The following is an 18,110-nucleotide window of genomic DNA, read 5'->3' on the forward strand; positions in this document are numbered from 1 at the left end:
TGGGAAAGATCTGGGCCTTCAGTCACCCCTCAAATGACACCAGGGAGTAATTGACATCCAGAAAGTGTCAGTAGTGACATCAGTTCCTAATCTACTGGTTTTCATCTCACTTCCTTCCTGGTCAGGGGCCAGATTCTGACCTGATTTTGTAGATGAGGCCCACGTTGTTGGTTCTCACCCGGAAGACGTCGACATTGGCTTTCTCAAAGGCAGATTCACTCCTACAACGAACACGTGCACACTTAGTAATCTGCACTTGGCTCACAAGCCTGGGAGGAGAGCCAAGGGCTGGCATCCCCCTTCTTCCTCCACCATCCCAGTCCTGGGAAGTGCTATGAGTAACCACTCCCATTCTGAGACTCCTTTCTGACAGAGGGCAAGGTCGGTTACTACCCGTTCCTTGCTTTCACACTCAAGTTGTCCTGTGATGTTCGCCACACATCACTAAGGCAGGTATGGTGGGCAACAATTAGCCCCATTTTACAAACAAGGAAACTGCCAATTGATCGCAGGTCTGGGATCAGAACCTGGATCCCCAAAGTCATGACCCAATGCCCTCTGGCTGCTCTGCGTTGGGACAGCGGAGGAGGAAGGAGGCCATAGTGAACGCCATGGTGCTCTTGGGTCTGCAGGCCCCCGGGCCTCTCCTCACCTGCCTTGCTCTTGCTGGGGGGAGTTGCAATGGCAGCTCCAAGCGGATGTGGAGCTTGGGTGGTGGCCCATGGTCCTGCCATTCCAACAAGAAAGGAAACGCTCAACCAAAAAACCAGCAACCAGGGAGGCGGGTGGTGAGGGAATGCGTATCTGGCGTCACAAAGACGGTGTGAACAAAAGCAAGTACACCTGAGATGTTCCTCAACGAGCTGCCTGGGTGGGTCCAGACTCTGGAGCATCCTAGGTTGCATCAGCTTAGACACAGGAGGGCTGGAGCAGCCTCACCCGGAGTCCTCCGGGAGCAGAAACCTGAATCTCGCACGGACATCTGCTGTGTCCTCTGTGTGGGCTCGGACCCGGCCATCCAGTTCCACTCACAGCTCTTCCTGCCCACACAGCGACGCCCTCCCCCGGAGGCCGGAGAGCCGTCGACCTCCCCCGGGGCTTCCAGCCAGGGCTCTCGTCACCAGCACTCAGCCCACGGGAAAGAAAAGTGTGGAAGACAAACACATATAATAACTAGGCCATCACTGTGCTTCCAAATAAAGACAGAGGGGAAGAGCCTTCCCTCTAAGGCAACAAGGCTCAGACTTGGTAACAGAAGGCCTATAAGTTCTGCACACTCCAAAGCTGTGGTTCTCTGCAAACAGACCCACTTTAGCAAATAGTCTGTCCCGAGAAGTTTCCTTCAGGTGGGCATGTCGTGAGACATGAGGCCTAAGGTCCTCCAAAAGCAGGGCAGATCTCATGAAATTAAGTGGAAAATGTACACTGAGGGGTGCCTGGGTGGCTCAGTCAGTTAAGCATCCGATTTTGGCTCAGGTCATGATCTCACAGCTTGTGGGTTTGAGCCCCGCGTCGGGCTCTGTGCTGAGAGCTTGGAGCCTGGAGCTTGCTTCGGATTCTATGTCTCCCTCTCTCTCTGCCCCTCCCCTGCTCGCACTCTGTCTCTCTCTCCCTCAAAATAAATAAACATTAGAAAAAAAATTTTTAATGTACCCTGAGGCAGGCTTGTTGGGGGGAAAGAGGCCCCAAGTTGTGGTCTGGGCACCGAGGGGGAGGAGGAGAAAGTGATGGAAACTTCTGGCTTTTTGCTCGAGTGAAAGGGCCCCTTCTCTGGGGTTGCTGCACATACCTGTGAGAATCTTATCTCCAAAAGTGATGAACAACAACCCCATGTTGTGCTGCAGGGTAAGAGGAGATGTGCAACGACGTGGAAAACACAGGAACGTCAAATCTAAGCACCATCAGGCTTGTGTGGGTGGGATATAAGGAAGTGAACAAGAGGTATTTTCAACCTATGAGACCAGGAAATAAATGTGTAGAATAGACAAGGGTCTCTACACCAGATAAATACCCTAAGAAATAGCCACCCTGGGAGGCTGTGAGGTAGAATATTACGCAGCCACCAAAAACTCCCATTATAATGTTAATGGAACAGGAACAGGTTTATGATATGGGCTTAAAAGAAAAAGCAGTTGCAAAAGAAAATGTAGGAACACCACGGGAGGCCAGCTGCTTTTAAAAACAATGAAGAAGGGGGCGCCTGGGTGGTGCAGTCGGTTAAGCATCCGACTTCAGCCAGGTCACGATCTCGCGGTCCGTGAGTTTGAGCCCCGCGTCGGGCTCTGGGCTGATGGCTCAGAGCCTGGCGCCTGTTTCCGATTCTGTGTCTCCCTCTCTCTCTGCCCCTCCCCCGTTCATGCTCTGTCTCTCTCTGTCCCAAAAATAAATGTTGAAAAAAAAAAAAAAACAATGAAGAAGAAGGATTTATACAAAACATCATGTCTCGATGGTAAGAGTATTATGAAGTGTTGCTTATGTTTTCTGGTCCGTGTATGTATTTTCTAAGTTTGCCAAAGGGAGTACATCTCGATCTGTGATTATGCACACGGCGACAGGTCCTGTCTCCACAGCCCCCCATGCCCCGAGGCCAGCAGCTGCCTGGGCTGAATCCTTGGGGGATGAGTTCGAGGCTTGTCAGGCTTCATCTGCTGAGCCACCTGGAATTTGGAAAACGGCGAGTGCCCATGAGCAGGGGAAGAGGAGGGTGATTTGGAAGGAGAGCAGCTGGTGTCCTGGGGGGCCTCTGACCACAGCTCCTTCTGGAGAAGCACTGACAGCTCCCTGCGCCCTGCACAAAGGCCCTGAGCCCAGGGCCAGGGAGAATGTGGACGCATGCGTTCTAGCGTGTTTGTTAAATAGTTGACCGCCATGCTTCACTGTCTCATGGAAAACACTTTGCGAAAAGCAAAGCGGAAGGAGGGGGACCAGGAGAGAAAGAACTACCAGTGGGGGCAGAGGGTCTCAGGACCACACCCGAGTGTTCCAGGGCATCACACAATGTGGAGTGATTGTCTGCAGTGTCAACATCTTCCGGAAGACGAGAGGAAGGCCTTGTGAGGGCCTGTCCTCAGAGGAACGAAAAGAAGGACTGTGGAGACAGGCCTACCCGGACTCTCTTCTTGCAGGGAGCGGCCAGGATAATCACAAACAAACCCCAACCTCAGCCCACTGGGGTCAGATTCCCGAATCCCCACGTCTGGGAAGTCAGAATGCAATGCCGGTGGGTTTCAGAAGCTGGAGGTGAGGTGGAAATACCAAAGCATGGAGGGTCCCCTGTCAAAGGAAACATTAGAAATGCAGACCGCTCGTTTCTTTGTGGAGACTGCGGCTTCACCGGGGCTCCTGGACACTCAGCAAATGAAGCGTAATGCAGTACCCAGCCCCCTCCCTGTCCGTACCTGCCCATTCAGCGGGGACCCCTACCCAGGAGAGGCTTCACAGGCTGCACAGGGCATTTTAGCCGCCAGCCTGGCAGGGCCAGCAGGCTAAAATGCCAGGCGTTCTCTGACACTCAGCTGGCGAATTCTCAACAGGAGATCCGTGTTCCAGAAGATGCATGAGATCCCATCCTTTTGCCATATTCTGAACATGTGACCCAGTCAGTGCTGGGAGTGGTCCTGGGTCACCGGGAAGGGCGCCCAGCATATGGGGGCCTTCCTGTGGGACCCAGGGCTGTTGACACTCAGCTTGGTCTGGGGTTGGGGTGGAGCTAACAGAGGATCAAAGTGAACACGTCACACTCTTTGCTGCCCAAGAGACGGGCCAGTGTGTACGGAGGAATTTAGACACTAGACCAAGAGGATAAGCACAATCAGCATGTTAACCTCAGGCACCAAATAATTGCAGCAGAATGATTCTGTATTGGGAAATAAGCATGCTGAGAAGCCATGTGGGAGGTCCTGGGGCTCAGGAGAAAAGGCAGAAGACGGAGCAGGAACAGAAGGGAGAAAAGAGAGGATGTAGGCGAAGCGGGAGAGGACGGTGGGGTGAGGGGACAAGACCAGACGCTGTGGAGAAAGCAGCCAGGAAGAAATTCCAGGATAGGCAGTGGTTTAATCTTAAGATGAGGGAGTCTGTCTAATATTCCATTTTAAGCCATTTGCTTGGCTGTGCTGGGAACTCCCTCTGGTGCCCTGAGTATTGGTGAAGTCTGATGCACTCAAAAACACCTTGTAGCCCGTGTGTGTGTGTGTGTGTGTGTGTGTGTGTGTGTGTGTGTAAGGCAAGGAAAAGGAGCTCAGTTCCAGTTGACATGCGAGTTGGGTTTGGGTGACACAGCGTGGCAAGGAGGGACCAGCAGCAGACAGCGAGATGAGAGATTCTGAGCCAGACCCCAGGGCGAGGGTGGGGGTGAGGGGTGGGCTGGAACACCTGCATCTAAATAGCACAGAGCATGGTGACCTCTGCGGCCCTGGCATCTGGGTCACCCAGGCAGCCTGGGATTCCTTGGAAAGTGGTGCTCCCCTCCCAGGCCCAAGGTCTCCGTCTTGAACTGAATGCATCTTAGATGGTGAGAACTGACTGTGTCTTTGCAATTCTCTCTGCAGACATTTCCCTGGGGTCTTGCGGCAGCCAGATTCATCCTTCTGGGCCGCATCGTAAATCGGGCCTCTGCTGATCAGCTTGCAAGCAAGGCCTGCCACAGCCTGTCCTCCCCTCCTGGCCCCTTGCTGCCTCCATGTGTCTGCAAGCTGTTCCCCGTGGTCTAAACTACCTTCCTCCTGCCCCTCTCATCTGAGTCTTTCCCTCACCCAAGGCCCAGATCACCTGCCCTTCCCTATAAAGTCCCACTCTGGCCGCCCTGACGGTATGACACTTCCTGAGCCCTGGCTGTTTGCCAACAACTGGGAGAGGGGCCAGAGGGATGAAGCAGACTCCCCTCATCACCCCTCCACCTGGCATCCCTGTGCATGTCACCTCTCCAGCCTCCCAGGACATATGCTGATGCTACAAAAGGAGACCATCTCCCAAACCACCCACTCCCCATGGGCTCCTGCAGAGCCCTCCAGGCCAGCCTGCCCGGAGTCCTGGCCAGACCTGTGCCCCTGCTGTCCCACCTGGAGCACCACACAGGTACGGGAGAGACCTCGGAGTAGCAGGGGGAAGGGGTGTTGACTTCTGTCCACGGGGCTGGCGGGAGGGCCTGTGTGTGACGCCCGGAGACCTCCCGGCCCTGCTCGTGTCTTAGCCCCTCTGCTGTGAGGTAGTACCTTCCACACTGAGAAGGAAGGCTGGATCTCACACTCCTGGAAATGGGGACTCAGGGACAAACCTTCACACCAGCTCATGAAGGGTGACTCTGGGGCCTTCCCGAGAGGCTGTTTTGACAAATGAAAAGGCCGAGGGGGAAGAGTGAGGGCACTGGGTGCAAGAAAGTGGGAAAGACAGTGAGAAATGACCATGAAAGGAGAAAATGGCTCTTTTTGTTTCAAAGGGGCAGGCTGGGGATGCTAGAAACCAGCTTGGCTGCATTCCCAGAGCCTAGTGGCTTCTCCCTAGAACGGTGTGCTCGGGGGAGGTCACATGGCAAAGAGGATGGACATTTCATGTCTTCCCTTTACCGTGCCCACATCACTGGTGAGAAAGACTTCCACAAGCCAGTCACTCTGCAGTGTAAGCAGTACAAGAAGGCGCGTACCCCGTTCTGCAGAAATGGACAAAATAGGACGTTATGCCTGCCTCGATGGGATCGCACTTATACCACAGCCCGCGCTCGGGGTAAACCTGGGACACGGGGCCAGGTCAGTCTGTGAAGCACAGAGTTCAGGGATGTCCTGGCCTGTGGTCCCCACCCCTCTATAGCCTCCCCGGCGCCCTTGGAAGTGACGACCTGGAAGCCTGCAGGGGAAGCTCCCACGCACCCTCTGGGCCACAGGGCCAGCGCTTGAGGAAAACGTCCACATCAAGTACCTGGGGTTTGAGGACCAGCTTTATCATCTAGGAGCTCCATGGCTCAGAGCTAATCTCCATTCCTCTCTAGGCCTCAGTTTTGCCATGAATAAGTTGAAATAAATTTAGTGGTTTTTCAAACTTTTCTTGGCTATAGAACTCTCGGTACAAATAAAATCTGACTCCGAAACTCGGTGGGTAAGACAACCATCAGTGAGCTACTCTGCAGGAAGGATGGAGGCACGATGGGCCCAGAACCAACGGACCGATCCCTGGTTCCATTCAGCACAGATTGAAAACCAGGGCCTAGACCACGCCTGCAGCCCCTGGGAAGCTCTAGAACGCTAGAATTCCGCCAAAGCATTCCCATGTTTTGCTCTGGGTATATCTGTGTGCACCTGTGTGCGGTCGGGGGACAGGGTCAAAACAAAGAGATAGCAGCCCCTGCTGTCAATGGATCACAATGATATGGGGAACACAGGTGCACACACAAACACATACACAGAGCACGTCTACACAGACACGCACACGAGCACACATGCTAGCCTATACGGCTGACTCGAGTGTGCGTTAGCAGGTTTAGTGTGACACTGGGCCCCTGGAGAGACACAGGTGCAGAGCACTTTAAGCTCATGCTTCCTTTGAATGTATGCTTTTGTTTCTTCCTCTCAACCGCCCTGTAAGTTTGGTAAAAGGGGAATTCTCACTCCCAGATGCTAGATGAGGAAGCCAGGCCGTTGGATGCAAAGAGATTTGGCCAAAGTTACATGGCAACCACGTGGTAAAGCTGGACCTAGACCCAGGTTTCTTAGTCCTGAGTGTCCTCTCCCAAAGCAAGGGACAGCTAATAAGTTCCTGGGGAAGTCAGAGATCCAAAGTGGGCGATACTTCTCACAAAAGCCAACAGGGGAGCTAAGGAATATTGGCTGGAGATCACTGGGAGAGACCTGGTTGACAGAGGCCCCGTGCCACCTAATATGCCTGTGGACACACAGGTCTTCTCCCTGGGCTCCAGAACGGCACCAACCCCGACTGATGGCCCGTGACCCCCACTAAGGCCAAGTTGGTACTCACTTGCTGGTGAGGTGGAGCTTGGGAGAGAGCCCATTCTCTCCAAAAATGGTGATGAAGACATTGGCATCTGTCCCTGCGCCGCGAACATCCCCCGTGGCTATGACCACCTCGTAGACTGGAGGAGAAAAGAGAACACATCACAGGCTTCTGAGAAAACCCAGAATCCTACAGGGGCCTGGAGAAGTCACAGCTCCTGCCAGCTGTGCAGAGGATATCCAGCCACAAAGGCGTCTATTCTATAAACCCCGCTCCAGCCCACAAGCCATTGAGCCATGGTCAGAGCCACACCAACTCCCGTGTAAGACCCAAACCTCCCATTTAATGCCACACATTCATCTTACAGGTGAGGAGCCTGCAGGCAGCAGGGAAAGCCCAGGTCACATACCACTCGGTGTCAGCACTAGAGCCCAGCCCAGGGCCTCTGGAGGCCTGGTCTGTGATCTTTCCAGCACGGCACTCATGTGCCTCCTAGACCTGGCCTTCTTCAGAGCCTGCACCTGCCCCTCACTCTCCTCTCTGCCCTCTACGAACACAGCTGCATTGCCAGCCCTCGTCTCCCGTGAGCTCCCGGGCGCTGCCATCACAGGCTCCAGACAAGGCATCCCAGAGCCGAGCAGAGCTTTGTCCAGTGTCCCTTCTTAGCAGGGGCACTGATTTCCCTTCTCTGAGGTTCCTAGAACCTTGTGCTGTTTGTTGTCGATGCCTTTTCTCTTGAAGTCCCTGGTTCTGATGAAGGTCTCGATCAAGGCACTACAAGACAAGAAAGGAAGCAGCAGTACATTTGCACAACTCCTTGTCTCTGGGGACAAACAAATCCTAATTCTTCATAGCCTACACCACAAGGGTGCCTGATCTGTACACAAGCCCTCCTTGGACGACTCCGGGGCCTGAAGCGTTGCCCACACAGCTTTGCAGGTACATAAGGGCCTTTCCAAACTGAGGGTCCACAGAAGAATGAGCAGGATGGTGGAAATCCCAGGACCACATCACCTGCGAGAAGACAGAGGCCTGGAGACGTGTGGTTTGGCGAAAAGGAGAGTCTGGGGCACGAGAGGGATGAGGAAGCTGCCTCAAAAGCTGATTTCAAGGGCACACAGCTCCTTCAACAGCACACTGGCCATAAAAAAATGTGATAAATTGGACTTAGTGAAAATTAAGACCATCATGAGAATGAAAAGGCGAAGATATTTGGAACGCATATGGCTATCAAAGGACTCATAAGCAGAAGATATAAAGAAGCCATACAAATAAATAAGGAAAACAGATACCACACTATTAGGGTAACAAATTGTTTAAAAGATAAACACACACTTACAAGAAGACCCAGACATTCCACTTTGGGTATTCACCTGGGAGAAATAAAAACATGCCTTCTCAAAGACCCACGTACAAACATTCAAAGCAGCTTTGTACACAACAGCTCTACACTTGATCTTAGCCAAAAGGCCGAGAAGCAATAATAATGGCTCTAAACTGGACACAACCTAAATATGCAACCGCAGGTGAACGGATCAACAAATCGTGATATAACCATACGACGGAATCCTACTCAGCAACAGAAAGGAGTGAACCACCCTTATATGCAATATAGGTGAATCTCAAGCAGGTTATGTTGAGCAAAAGAAGTCAGACATAAGACACTGCACACTATAATGCCATTTGCATGAATCTCTAAAAAGAGTAAACTATTTTAACAGAAAGCGGAACACAGCTGCCTGGAGTTTGCAGCATGGAGAATTGACTGAGGAGGGGCTCAGGGAACTTTGGGGGATACTTTAAACACTCTATACATAGATTGGGCTAATGGTCACACAGAGGTGTACATTTGTCAATGCCCATCAAACAGCACATTTAAAATCGATACATTTTGGGGCACCTGGGTGGCTCAGCCGGTTAAGCATCTGACTTCAGCTCAGGTCATGATCTCGCGGTTCATGAGTTCAGGCCCTGCATCGGGCTCTGTGCTGACAGCTCAGACATGGGGCCTGTTTCAGATTCTGTGTCTTCTTCTCTCTCTGGCCCTTCCCCTCTCAAGCTCTGTCTCTCTCACTCTCTCTATCTCTCAAAAATAAATAAACATTAAAAAATTTTTTTTAAATAAAGTAAAATTGATGCATTTTATTAAAAAGTAGTTACAGTTCAATAAAACTGTATTTCAATAAAATTGACAAATGGGCCAAAGATTTAAGTAGGCAAGTCATAGGCGAAGATATCCAAACGGCCAATAAACATATGGAAGAGTGTTCAGCATCACTGTTCGTCGGGGAAATGCAAACTGAAATTACAATGAGATACTACTATATCCCCACCAGAATGGCTAAAATTAAAAAGACTGACAGTGCTAAGTGTTGGCAAGAACGTGTCCTGATCTGAATGGTAATTACCCAAGCACGCACATACCTGAAAAGTCACCCAACTGTATCTTTGTGAAAGTTTTATACTGTATATATATTATTCCCCAATTTAAAATTTTTTAATTAAAAAACTTAATTCAGATGGCCAAAGAACGATCTCGCGGAGGACACATATCCCGGGGAAAACACAACATTCTGTTTGGCTCCAGAGGGGACGACCCCAACGAACAAAGTACCCTCCCTGTTCAGCACAAAGAACCATCAATGGCACCATAGCATTGCTCCTGGCACAGAGCCTGGCACGTGGGAAGTGCACAATAAATAATTACCTGGGGGAATGAATGAGCAAATGAACGTGTCAATCGATGAAATGAACATAGACTATGGAACTCAAGTGACCAATATCTGACCCCCAATTCTACCATTACTGGCTATGTGATAGCAACCAAATTTTGTACACAGCCTCCATTGCCTCATCTCTGAAGCAGGAACAATTTCTTCCTTGAAGGATTGTGATCAGGATTGAATCAAATAAAACAAAATTTTCAGTGTTCGTTTTCACTGACTCTATCACTTGCATTTTGAGGAACTTATCTTACAGACGCTCTTCCACAGTTGGATAAAAGATATGCGTTCCTCGAGTGGTAGACTGCCCTCATAATCACCACCACCATCATCACCATCATCCCTATCATGGTCATCATCATCTCCATTGCCAGCATCAAAGGCATCATCATCATGCCCGCCATTATCCCCATTAAAAATTCTCAGGGAGGCTTTCTTGGGATATTGTACCGCAACCGATGCTGGGCAAGCCTGTCTGGGCTGCACAAGAGGAGAGGGTCTCAGGGCTGGAAGCGTGTGCCGGATGGCCCCCAAGGTCCCTTGGATCTCAGGTTCTGAAATGAGTCACACTCTTCCCCTCATGGCCCTGTCCGAGCCAGGAGACAGACCAATGCCGGGGCTCAGCCTTCCCTCAGAGGATTGATGGAGCCGCTCTGCTCCCACTGGCTGTTGCTGAGCTCCACTGTAGCCTGGAGGTGACCTGAAGAACAGAGACGGACACCGAGGCCTTTCTCCTTTTCCTCCTTCTTCTTCCCCATCCCACTCCCCAACAGTCTCCCAATAATGCAAGAACTGGAGTTCAAAAGAGTGGGAGACATGTTGTTCTAGAAGCGAGAGAGTAGCAGTGACCACGAGGGTTCAGCATGTGACTACCATTAGCAGCATCCACGTTTACTGCCAGTGTCCTGCACCTGACTGGGAGGCCTGTGCACCCACATCTCTTAGAAATGTCAGCGTTACACCCACCTCGCCTTGCTCTTCTCCAAGCGCTGGTACCACAGTCAAGGTCAAGCTGCACAAGAGCAAGCACGAGCCAGACCAGCTCGATTCAGATTCTGACTGGGACTTGGTAGCTTTGTGATCTCGGGCGAGTTATGTAACTTCGCCACGCCTCAGTTTCCCCATCTGAGAAAAAGGACAAGGACCCCACCTGCTCCTCGGCTGGTTATGAGGATCACACTGGTTAGTATGAGCACAGTTCTCTCGATGCACCCGGTGCACAGAGCACCATTCCGTCTGGCGGCACTGAGAGGTCAAGGGGGGACTCGCCTTGAGAAAGGATATTTTAAACTCTTCTTCTCTCTCCCGCCTGCGACTTTGCTCAAGTCACTTAAGTTCTCAGGACCTCAGTCCTTAACCTGTGAATTGGGACTGATCACACCTGCCTTGTTCTTAGGAATCTTCGAGATCAAACGAAGATGGCTTCACGAAGGGTAAAAAGAAGAGCAAACATGTGAGGGACCAGATAGTCACACAGGCGTGCAGAGCCCCTGAACAGAAGTGGACAGGGTGGCAGGTCCGGGAGCTTTGAGAATGTGCTTCCCGGCAGGCAGCCGTGTGCACTGGGGAGCTGAGAGTACTTGCCGAGGGTGCTGCACACACATCCAGCTGCAAACACCCCCCCCCCAACTGGTGTGGGCTTGTAGCACCTGCGCTGGGGGAGGGCGGCAATGCCTCACTCGTCCAGGCACATCTTTTCTTCCTGCAGCCCCCACTCCCCACCTCCACCCCAGGAGGCACCCGGGACATCCTGCTGGGAAAGGGACCCCAGCTGAGCCACGGCCTGCATGCAGCGACCACCTTCTCTGAGCCTGGATCTGTGCTGGCAGCTGGGGGAGGAGTGAGGACAAGGGAAGGAGGGCCCCACCTTCATGGAGGGCGGTGTGGCTGAGGCTTAAGAGGCTACGACACTCCAGGCTTGCGTGAAGCAGCGGAACAATGAAGAAGTGGATGTAATCAAGGAGTTCCCGGTGGGCTGGGATTAAGGAAGGCTTCATGGAGGAGGGGGACCCGAGCTGGGCTTTCAAAGTTAAGATAGGAAGAGGGAGAAAGGGGAGGGTGAGCAAGTCCACGGGCAGGCACAGGGCAGGCGTTCAATGGATATTTGGTGTCTCAATGGATGGATGGGTGAATGAATGAATAGGTGAGTGAATGAATGAATGTGGTGCTAGTGAGCCACTTTGGAGTAAGCACGGAGAATTTAAATGCCTTCAGGGGCCAGGCAGGCAGCGTCCATGGGCGAAGCGGACCTAGTCTGAGCGACAGAGAGCAGTGGAGACTGTGATGTCCACAAATTGGATGTCCACAGCCTATAGGCGTTCACAGGCCAAACCTTTGAAAACATGGTAACGGCAAAAAAAAAAAAAACCCTGAACACCATCAAACCAAACCAATGACAACCCTCTGCGGGCCAAAATTACTTTCTGGACCCCGGATTCTGCCCTCTCTGATTATCTGGCAAGAAGGTAGAACCCTTCAAAGCAGCCCCATCCACCCCGATCGGCGGTGGGGGCGGGGGTGTGCAGAGACTGGAAGAGCAAGCCCCGGGGTGCAGATCAGTAAGCGTCCTCCTTGCTGAGCCCCAGGCTCCATCTCCACCGCTGTGGTGACAGCCGTCCCCACCCCGCCAGGCCAGCCGTGAGGGGTCAGGCCTCCCTCTCTCTCCCCTCCACAGCCCGAGCAGGGGCTCTGGGCCGTCAGACCACAGGGTGGAGGCCAGGTTGGAGCCTGGCTCTTGGGAGGCATAGGACTGGAGAGCATGGGCACCGCGGTTTGGGTCTATTCTGTGCCCCTGAGACATGACTAAGGGCAGCTGGCCTCGACTCTGTACAGGGGGCGACCCCGTGTGATGCCTGCCCGGTCACTCCCGGCGACGCAGCACAGACCCAGCAGGAAACTTCGCGGGAGGAGCCGGGTTGGAACCCGCATCTCCTCCTCCAAGCACAGGAAAGGGCCCCGCGCAGCCCTGCCCGCCGCCCGCACCTTTGGCCTTGTAGTACTCGTGCTCCAGCTCCTCCTCGTCGTCCTCTGAGGCGTAGTTCAGCAGCTCCTCCTCGTACAGGGCGAGAAAGTCGATGTCTTTCTTTCTCCTCTTTTTCTTTTGGGGCATCATCTTGCCGGCTGCCCCTTCCTGGCACTCGCAGGCTGACGGCACCCACCACCTCGCACCCTCCTGGCCCCGAGGCCTTTTCTCCCTGAGCTCCGGCGCCCACCTCTGGGTCCCCTGTGTCTACAGCCCCCTCCTGCTCCCCTGTCCTCTCAGGCCCCTGAGCAGAACCCCTGTGCCCTATCTCTGCCCTTCCTGTCCCTGGCCCCTCTCTCTGCCACCCTGTGCACCTGCCCTGGGGTTTCTCCTTGGGCCTCATCTCTTATTCATGGGGACTGCGGGCACGCTGTCTTCCTTACCCCGCCCCTCTCCTCCCCTCATGGAGAATCAGGTGACATCAAGCCCTTGGCATCTTCTCCCACCTGGCCTCACAGCAAGGGGGCCCCCTGGGGCCTCTCCAGGTCATCCCAGGGGTAGGTGGGGGCCTCCCCCATGGAGATCCCCTAACCTCACAGCTAGAGCTGTGAACAACGTCCCCAGGCCTTGGGGCCCTTCCTAAGGAGGGCACGGCCCGGAATCGTCTGAGCTCCCAGGACTCAGAGGCCTCTGTTTCTCTCCATTATTCATGACCTCTGCTCGCCTTACAAAGCAGGCAAGGTTCTTACTGGATCCTTCTCGTTCCGTCTCTCTGCTTCCATCTCCTCGTGACCGCTGGCTTCTGGAAGAGACCATTTGGCTGGAGGAGACCCTGCTGCCCTTCAGAGACGCTTCTCCAACCAGCACTCAGATAATCCACAAAGCATTTTCTGAGGTGTGAGTTACCGGTACCACCAGGCCAGAGCCATGGACGCTGGAGAGTCACGCTGCATCATATGTGACCCCCACAATGCCTGGACAGGCCAGTCAAGGTTAGCCAGCATCTGTTTTAACCGGAACTCTCCATTGGCCCACATTGCCCTCTGCACTTTCAAATGAAATGGTACAAGCCCTCTGAGCCCCTCTACTTGGCTGACATTCCCCCAACCATGGCCCCACAAGGGGGGATTCTGAGCTGGGGCAAGAGAACCGAGTCCCAGGGACCCCTCTCCACCCTCAATCAGCAAGAAAAGTTTCCCTTAGGCCCACTGGACTCCTCTTCCTTGCTTATTTTATTTTGCTAAGATTTTATTAAAGCACTTTGGCCTTAATTTTATTAAGATTTCTTACAACCTGAGTTGTAAATTTTCTGTGTAAATCCCCAAATGCTAGAAATTTCCAGTCTACGTGCAACTCCTATCTCTCTGTCTTGGCAGTGTGAGGTCAAGAGGCTAGAACTGCCTCACTGCCTCCTGGCTGTATGGCCTTAGAGGAGGCCTGGCCCCCCATCAGTGGAAGGGGAATAATGACCCACGAAGGCATATTGGGTACTTGGAGAAAGTGCTCAGTAAGCAGAAGCCTCTGGAACACAGTAGGGGCTTACTAAATGCCTGTGACTCCTAATGAGTGTTTCTCTCTTATTTTGCATGGTGTGTGTGTATGGGGGGTGGAGGGGGGTAGGCAATGCTTTGATATCATCTCAGATTGTTCCAGAAGCCCCCCTTTGGGTCCCCTGTGCAAGGACTGGCCCCATGTGTTCTCGTTCTTCCGTGGGGCCCAGTCCAAAGCAGCACATCAGAGACCACAGGTGAACACGCTGAATCATCTGTGTCCTCCAACATAGGGCAGAGATGTCCGTTTACTTGTTGGTCTCTCCCCCCGCCTCTCCCAGCCACAAGCTCTGAGGGGGCAGGCATCACGCCCCCTTGTCCTGGACCTATCATATGCCTGGCACACGGCGGGCTTCGGTAAGCATCAGTTCAGTGGATGAAGGCACAAATTGCAGGCAGATCTATAAAGCAGCCATGAACACAAGGCCCTCTGTTTCCGAGGAAAACAGTATGGGCTGAAGAGAAGTCACTTTCAATGATATGTTGGTAGGGTGAGTGTCCCAGAATGGGTACTATTCTGAGCACATTAGGCCTAGAGAACAGGTCACTTCCTCACAAATGTGAACAACTGTCCTGTAGAGCAAGCACTGGACTAATCCGTGTGGCTGTGGGCGGTGATTACAGAAAAGCAGGTTTCAACCCAATCCGGGAAGAAGGATGGGACCCCCCCAGGCCAGAGGTCCCTGGGTGACACACTGTGGCTGGAGGGCATCGCTCATGACCTACAGCAGGGGGCGCTCCAGCAGCCCCTGTGGATTTGGATTGGACCGCCCTCCATCCGGGAGCTGGGATACTCCAGGAGGCTGGATGGCAGGTGCAAACAGACAGTGGAGGAACCATGCCAGGTCACCCAGCACCACACGACTTTTCACCAGCTCCTCCTTGGTCACCCCTGTGTCCCACCACCTCTCGGCCCAGAGCTGAGTCCACGGACTGTGCCCTTAGCCCAGAGCCCCAGCGCCCAGGACCCCCGGCCACCACCTCACCTTCTCTGTTGTGGGTCTTCTCCCTCTGAGACGCTCTCTGTCAAGGTCAATGTTTCCTAAAGCCGGATTCCAGAATGCCTGGATTAGCCCCGCGGGATTCACCAAATGCCGATTTCTGACCCCACACCCCTACCCCAGACCTACCGAGTCCAAGTCTCTGAAGATGAAACTTGGGGATCCAGAGTTTCGACAAGCCCCTCTCGTCAGGGGGGAGGAGGGGAGATGGGGGAATGTCCTAAAATTAGAGAGCAAGAGGGCCGATACCTGCCCAGGTGAACTCACTAACTTGATCAGTTCACCTGGGCTAAGGGGAGGGGCTCAGCAAGCTTCCGTCGCCACACACAGCCTTATCTGCACATTGGAGTCACCTGGAGGGTTTTTAAATGCCGATGCCTGGGTGCCACCCCCAGAGATGCCGATTGTCCCTGTTTGCGGTGGAGCCTGGGCGCAGGGAACTTCCGAAGCTCCCGGCAGATGCGGGACAGCCAGGCAGCAGTCAGCAGTCAGCACTCACACCCCTCCCCAGAGTCTGGGGCAGCATTGTTCTCTCGAACCACCCGCGTCCCCACCATGAGGAGGCATCTCTGACCCCAAAGTCGTCACCCAGGAAAGATCAACTTCACCTCTTCCCCTGTTCTGCTGAAGGATCGCCCTGGAATCAGCCCAAAGTCCTTGTGAGGGAAGAAGAGCGAAGTTCAATCGTGGACGATGCGCGCCCCCTGCTGGCAGCATGTGGTTTGACCTGTGTTGTTAATTCTACCTTTGGGTTCTTTAGAAACAGACCTTAAAGAGTACAGAGAAGTTACTAGGATTGCTATGGCAAATACTATCCGTCCAGAGAAAAAAATAAAACAAAGTGCTCATTTTGCATGCAGGACGGTTTAGATTTAAAAAAAAATAATAATAAAATGCTTATTGGACTGTTCTTTTTTTCAAAACATTTAAAATAAAATATTTTGAGAAAATCCATGGCATTAAAACACGATAAGAGAACAGGGTCTGAAACAGTACCACGTGTTGATGGGGACATGAAACGACTAGAGCCCTCACGCTGCTGGTGGCAGTGGTAAGTGGTGCAGCCACTTTGGAAAAGAGTTGGCCCTGTTTTATAAAGCTACCCAGACACTTCCCACATAACCCAGAAATTCCACTCCGGGGTATTTACCTAAGAGAAATGAAAATACATGTCCACACAAAAGCTGCATGTGAATGTTCACACAAGCTTTTATTCGTAAGAGCCCAAACCTGGAACAACTCACACGCCCATCAACTGGCCAGTACTACTCAACCACAAAAAGGCAGGAAGTGCTGGACATGCTACAGTATGGACGAATCTCGAAAGCATTAAGCCAAGTGAAAGGACCCAGCCAGAAGAAAACTGCATTCTGCGTGATTACGTTTGTGTGACATTCTGGGAGATTTAAAACTGGACCAATGGTGGTAGGGGGTGGGCCGGGGGGCAGGGGATTCACAACACGAGAGGCACAAGGAGGCAGCGCTTTGGCTCCCCCCTACCTCTCTTCCTGGTCCTGCCTCGTGCAGGTGCCAGCCCATCGGGGGAAGGCCCACCATGCAGGCCTGGCCGCTGACCTGAGCCTCGTCCCAAGCTCTGTGGTGTTAGGACCCTGTGTGTGGTTGGCTGGGAAACAGGGCTCAGGGCGGGTTTGCAGACCCACTCTCCTTCCAGGCAGGGCCAAGGTCAATGCCGGCCCCTTCCTCCAATCTAGGCTTAGCATCCTCCAGTCCAAACTATATAGGGTGGTTCTTGGGGCGCCTGGGGGGTTCAGTCAACTAAGCGACTGACTTCGGCTCAGGTCATGATCTCATGGTTTGTGAGTTTGAGCCCCGCGTCCGGCTCTGTGCTGATGGCTTAGAGCCTGGAGCCTGCTTCCAATTCTGTGTCTCCCTCTCTGTCTGCCCTTTCCCTGCTCTCTCTCTCTCTTTCAAAAATAAATAAGTACTAAAAAAAAAACAAAAAACAAAACAAAACAAAAACATTTTAAACTGTATAGGGTGATTCTGTACCCTAAATGATAAAGCTGACACTTGGATTCCCATCAGTTTCTTGTGTACTGGTAAAAACACCAAGACCAGACATGGCAATTATAGGAATCCCAAACCTCTGATTATAGGGAAGGGGCTGTTTATCCCACAGACCATTTGCACATGCACACAAATGCATGCACATACACACAGAATGATTTCATTGCCCCAGCCTCACTCTCCTTCCAGGGCATCCTCCTGCTGCTGAATGAATTCTCTTAAAGCTTGCCTTTGGTCATGTCACTTTCCAGTTCAAACACCTTCACTTACACCTCAGTGCAAACAAATTTTATCAGCGAAGATTCTGGAATGCAAACAGCAGAAACTAACACTAGCTAGTTTAAGTAGAAAATTTGTTTAAAAAGTTAATATCGGGGCAAGGGGGTCTCAGAATTTCTGAGAGGTCTTAGGAGCTGCTCCCTAGAAAGGATACCTGACCCAGGGAGACCCCTACTGCCCCCAGTGATGGGCCTGGACACACAGTTTGTACCAAGCTTCAGCACTGGCCCCTGCTGCCCCTGCTGATGCCAACCTTTCCAGAATAGACTCTGCTGACTTCTGCCAATTCAGAGTCTGGGGCTTGTGCACCTGATTGGCCGAGCCTCAGTCATGTGCCTATACTTTGCAGCAAAGGAGGCTGGGAAAGTGAGTTTGGGGCATGTTCAGCTCTTACATTGGGAGCTGTCCTCTCCTCAAACTTTAGAAGGGCGCTCAGACGCTAGGTTGCGGAAAGAATCACAAATGTCCCCAACACAAATTAAATTCTAGCATGTCCAGCTGACATCAGAGGCCCTCTGTAATCTGTCCCAACCTCCCGCTTAGGGGAGTTAACATTGTAGTTAAACTGAAGACGTCCCTGGGCACTTTCCTCCCGCAAGCCTTAGTTCACTCTGACATCAGAACTGTA

The 18,110-nt window shown here is 52.6% G+C and overlaps 1 protein-coding gene across 1 annotated transcript in view; it reads right to left on the reverse strand.

Annotated features, from left to right (window-relative positions):
• LOXHD1 (lipoxygenase homology PLAT domains 1) overlaps nt 1-7,544 on the reverse strand; it is a 166,239-nt gene extending 158,695 nt beyond the window's left edge. Inside the window, exons 1-3 of the mRNA XM_086682857.1 lie at nt 7,349-7,544; nt 6,964-7,078; nt 141-221 (exon numbers count right to left, since the gene is read on the reverse strand). Of these exons, the coding sequence (XP_086538983.1) occupies nt 141-221; nt 6,964-7,078; nt 7,349-7,544 (392 nt within the window). The remainder of the gene's footprint in view (nt 1-140; nt 222-6,963; nt 7,079-7,348) is intronic.
• Between the last annotated feature and the right edge of the window lie 10,566 nt (nt 7,545-18,110).

Source organism: Puma concolor, chromosome D3, assembly GCF_028749965.1.
Source record: "Puma concolor isolate L17-30 chromosome D3, mPumCon1.1.hap2, whole genome shotgun sequence".
NCBI lineage: Eukaryota > Metazoa > Chordata > Mammalia > Carnivora > Felidae > Puma > Puma concolor.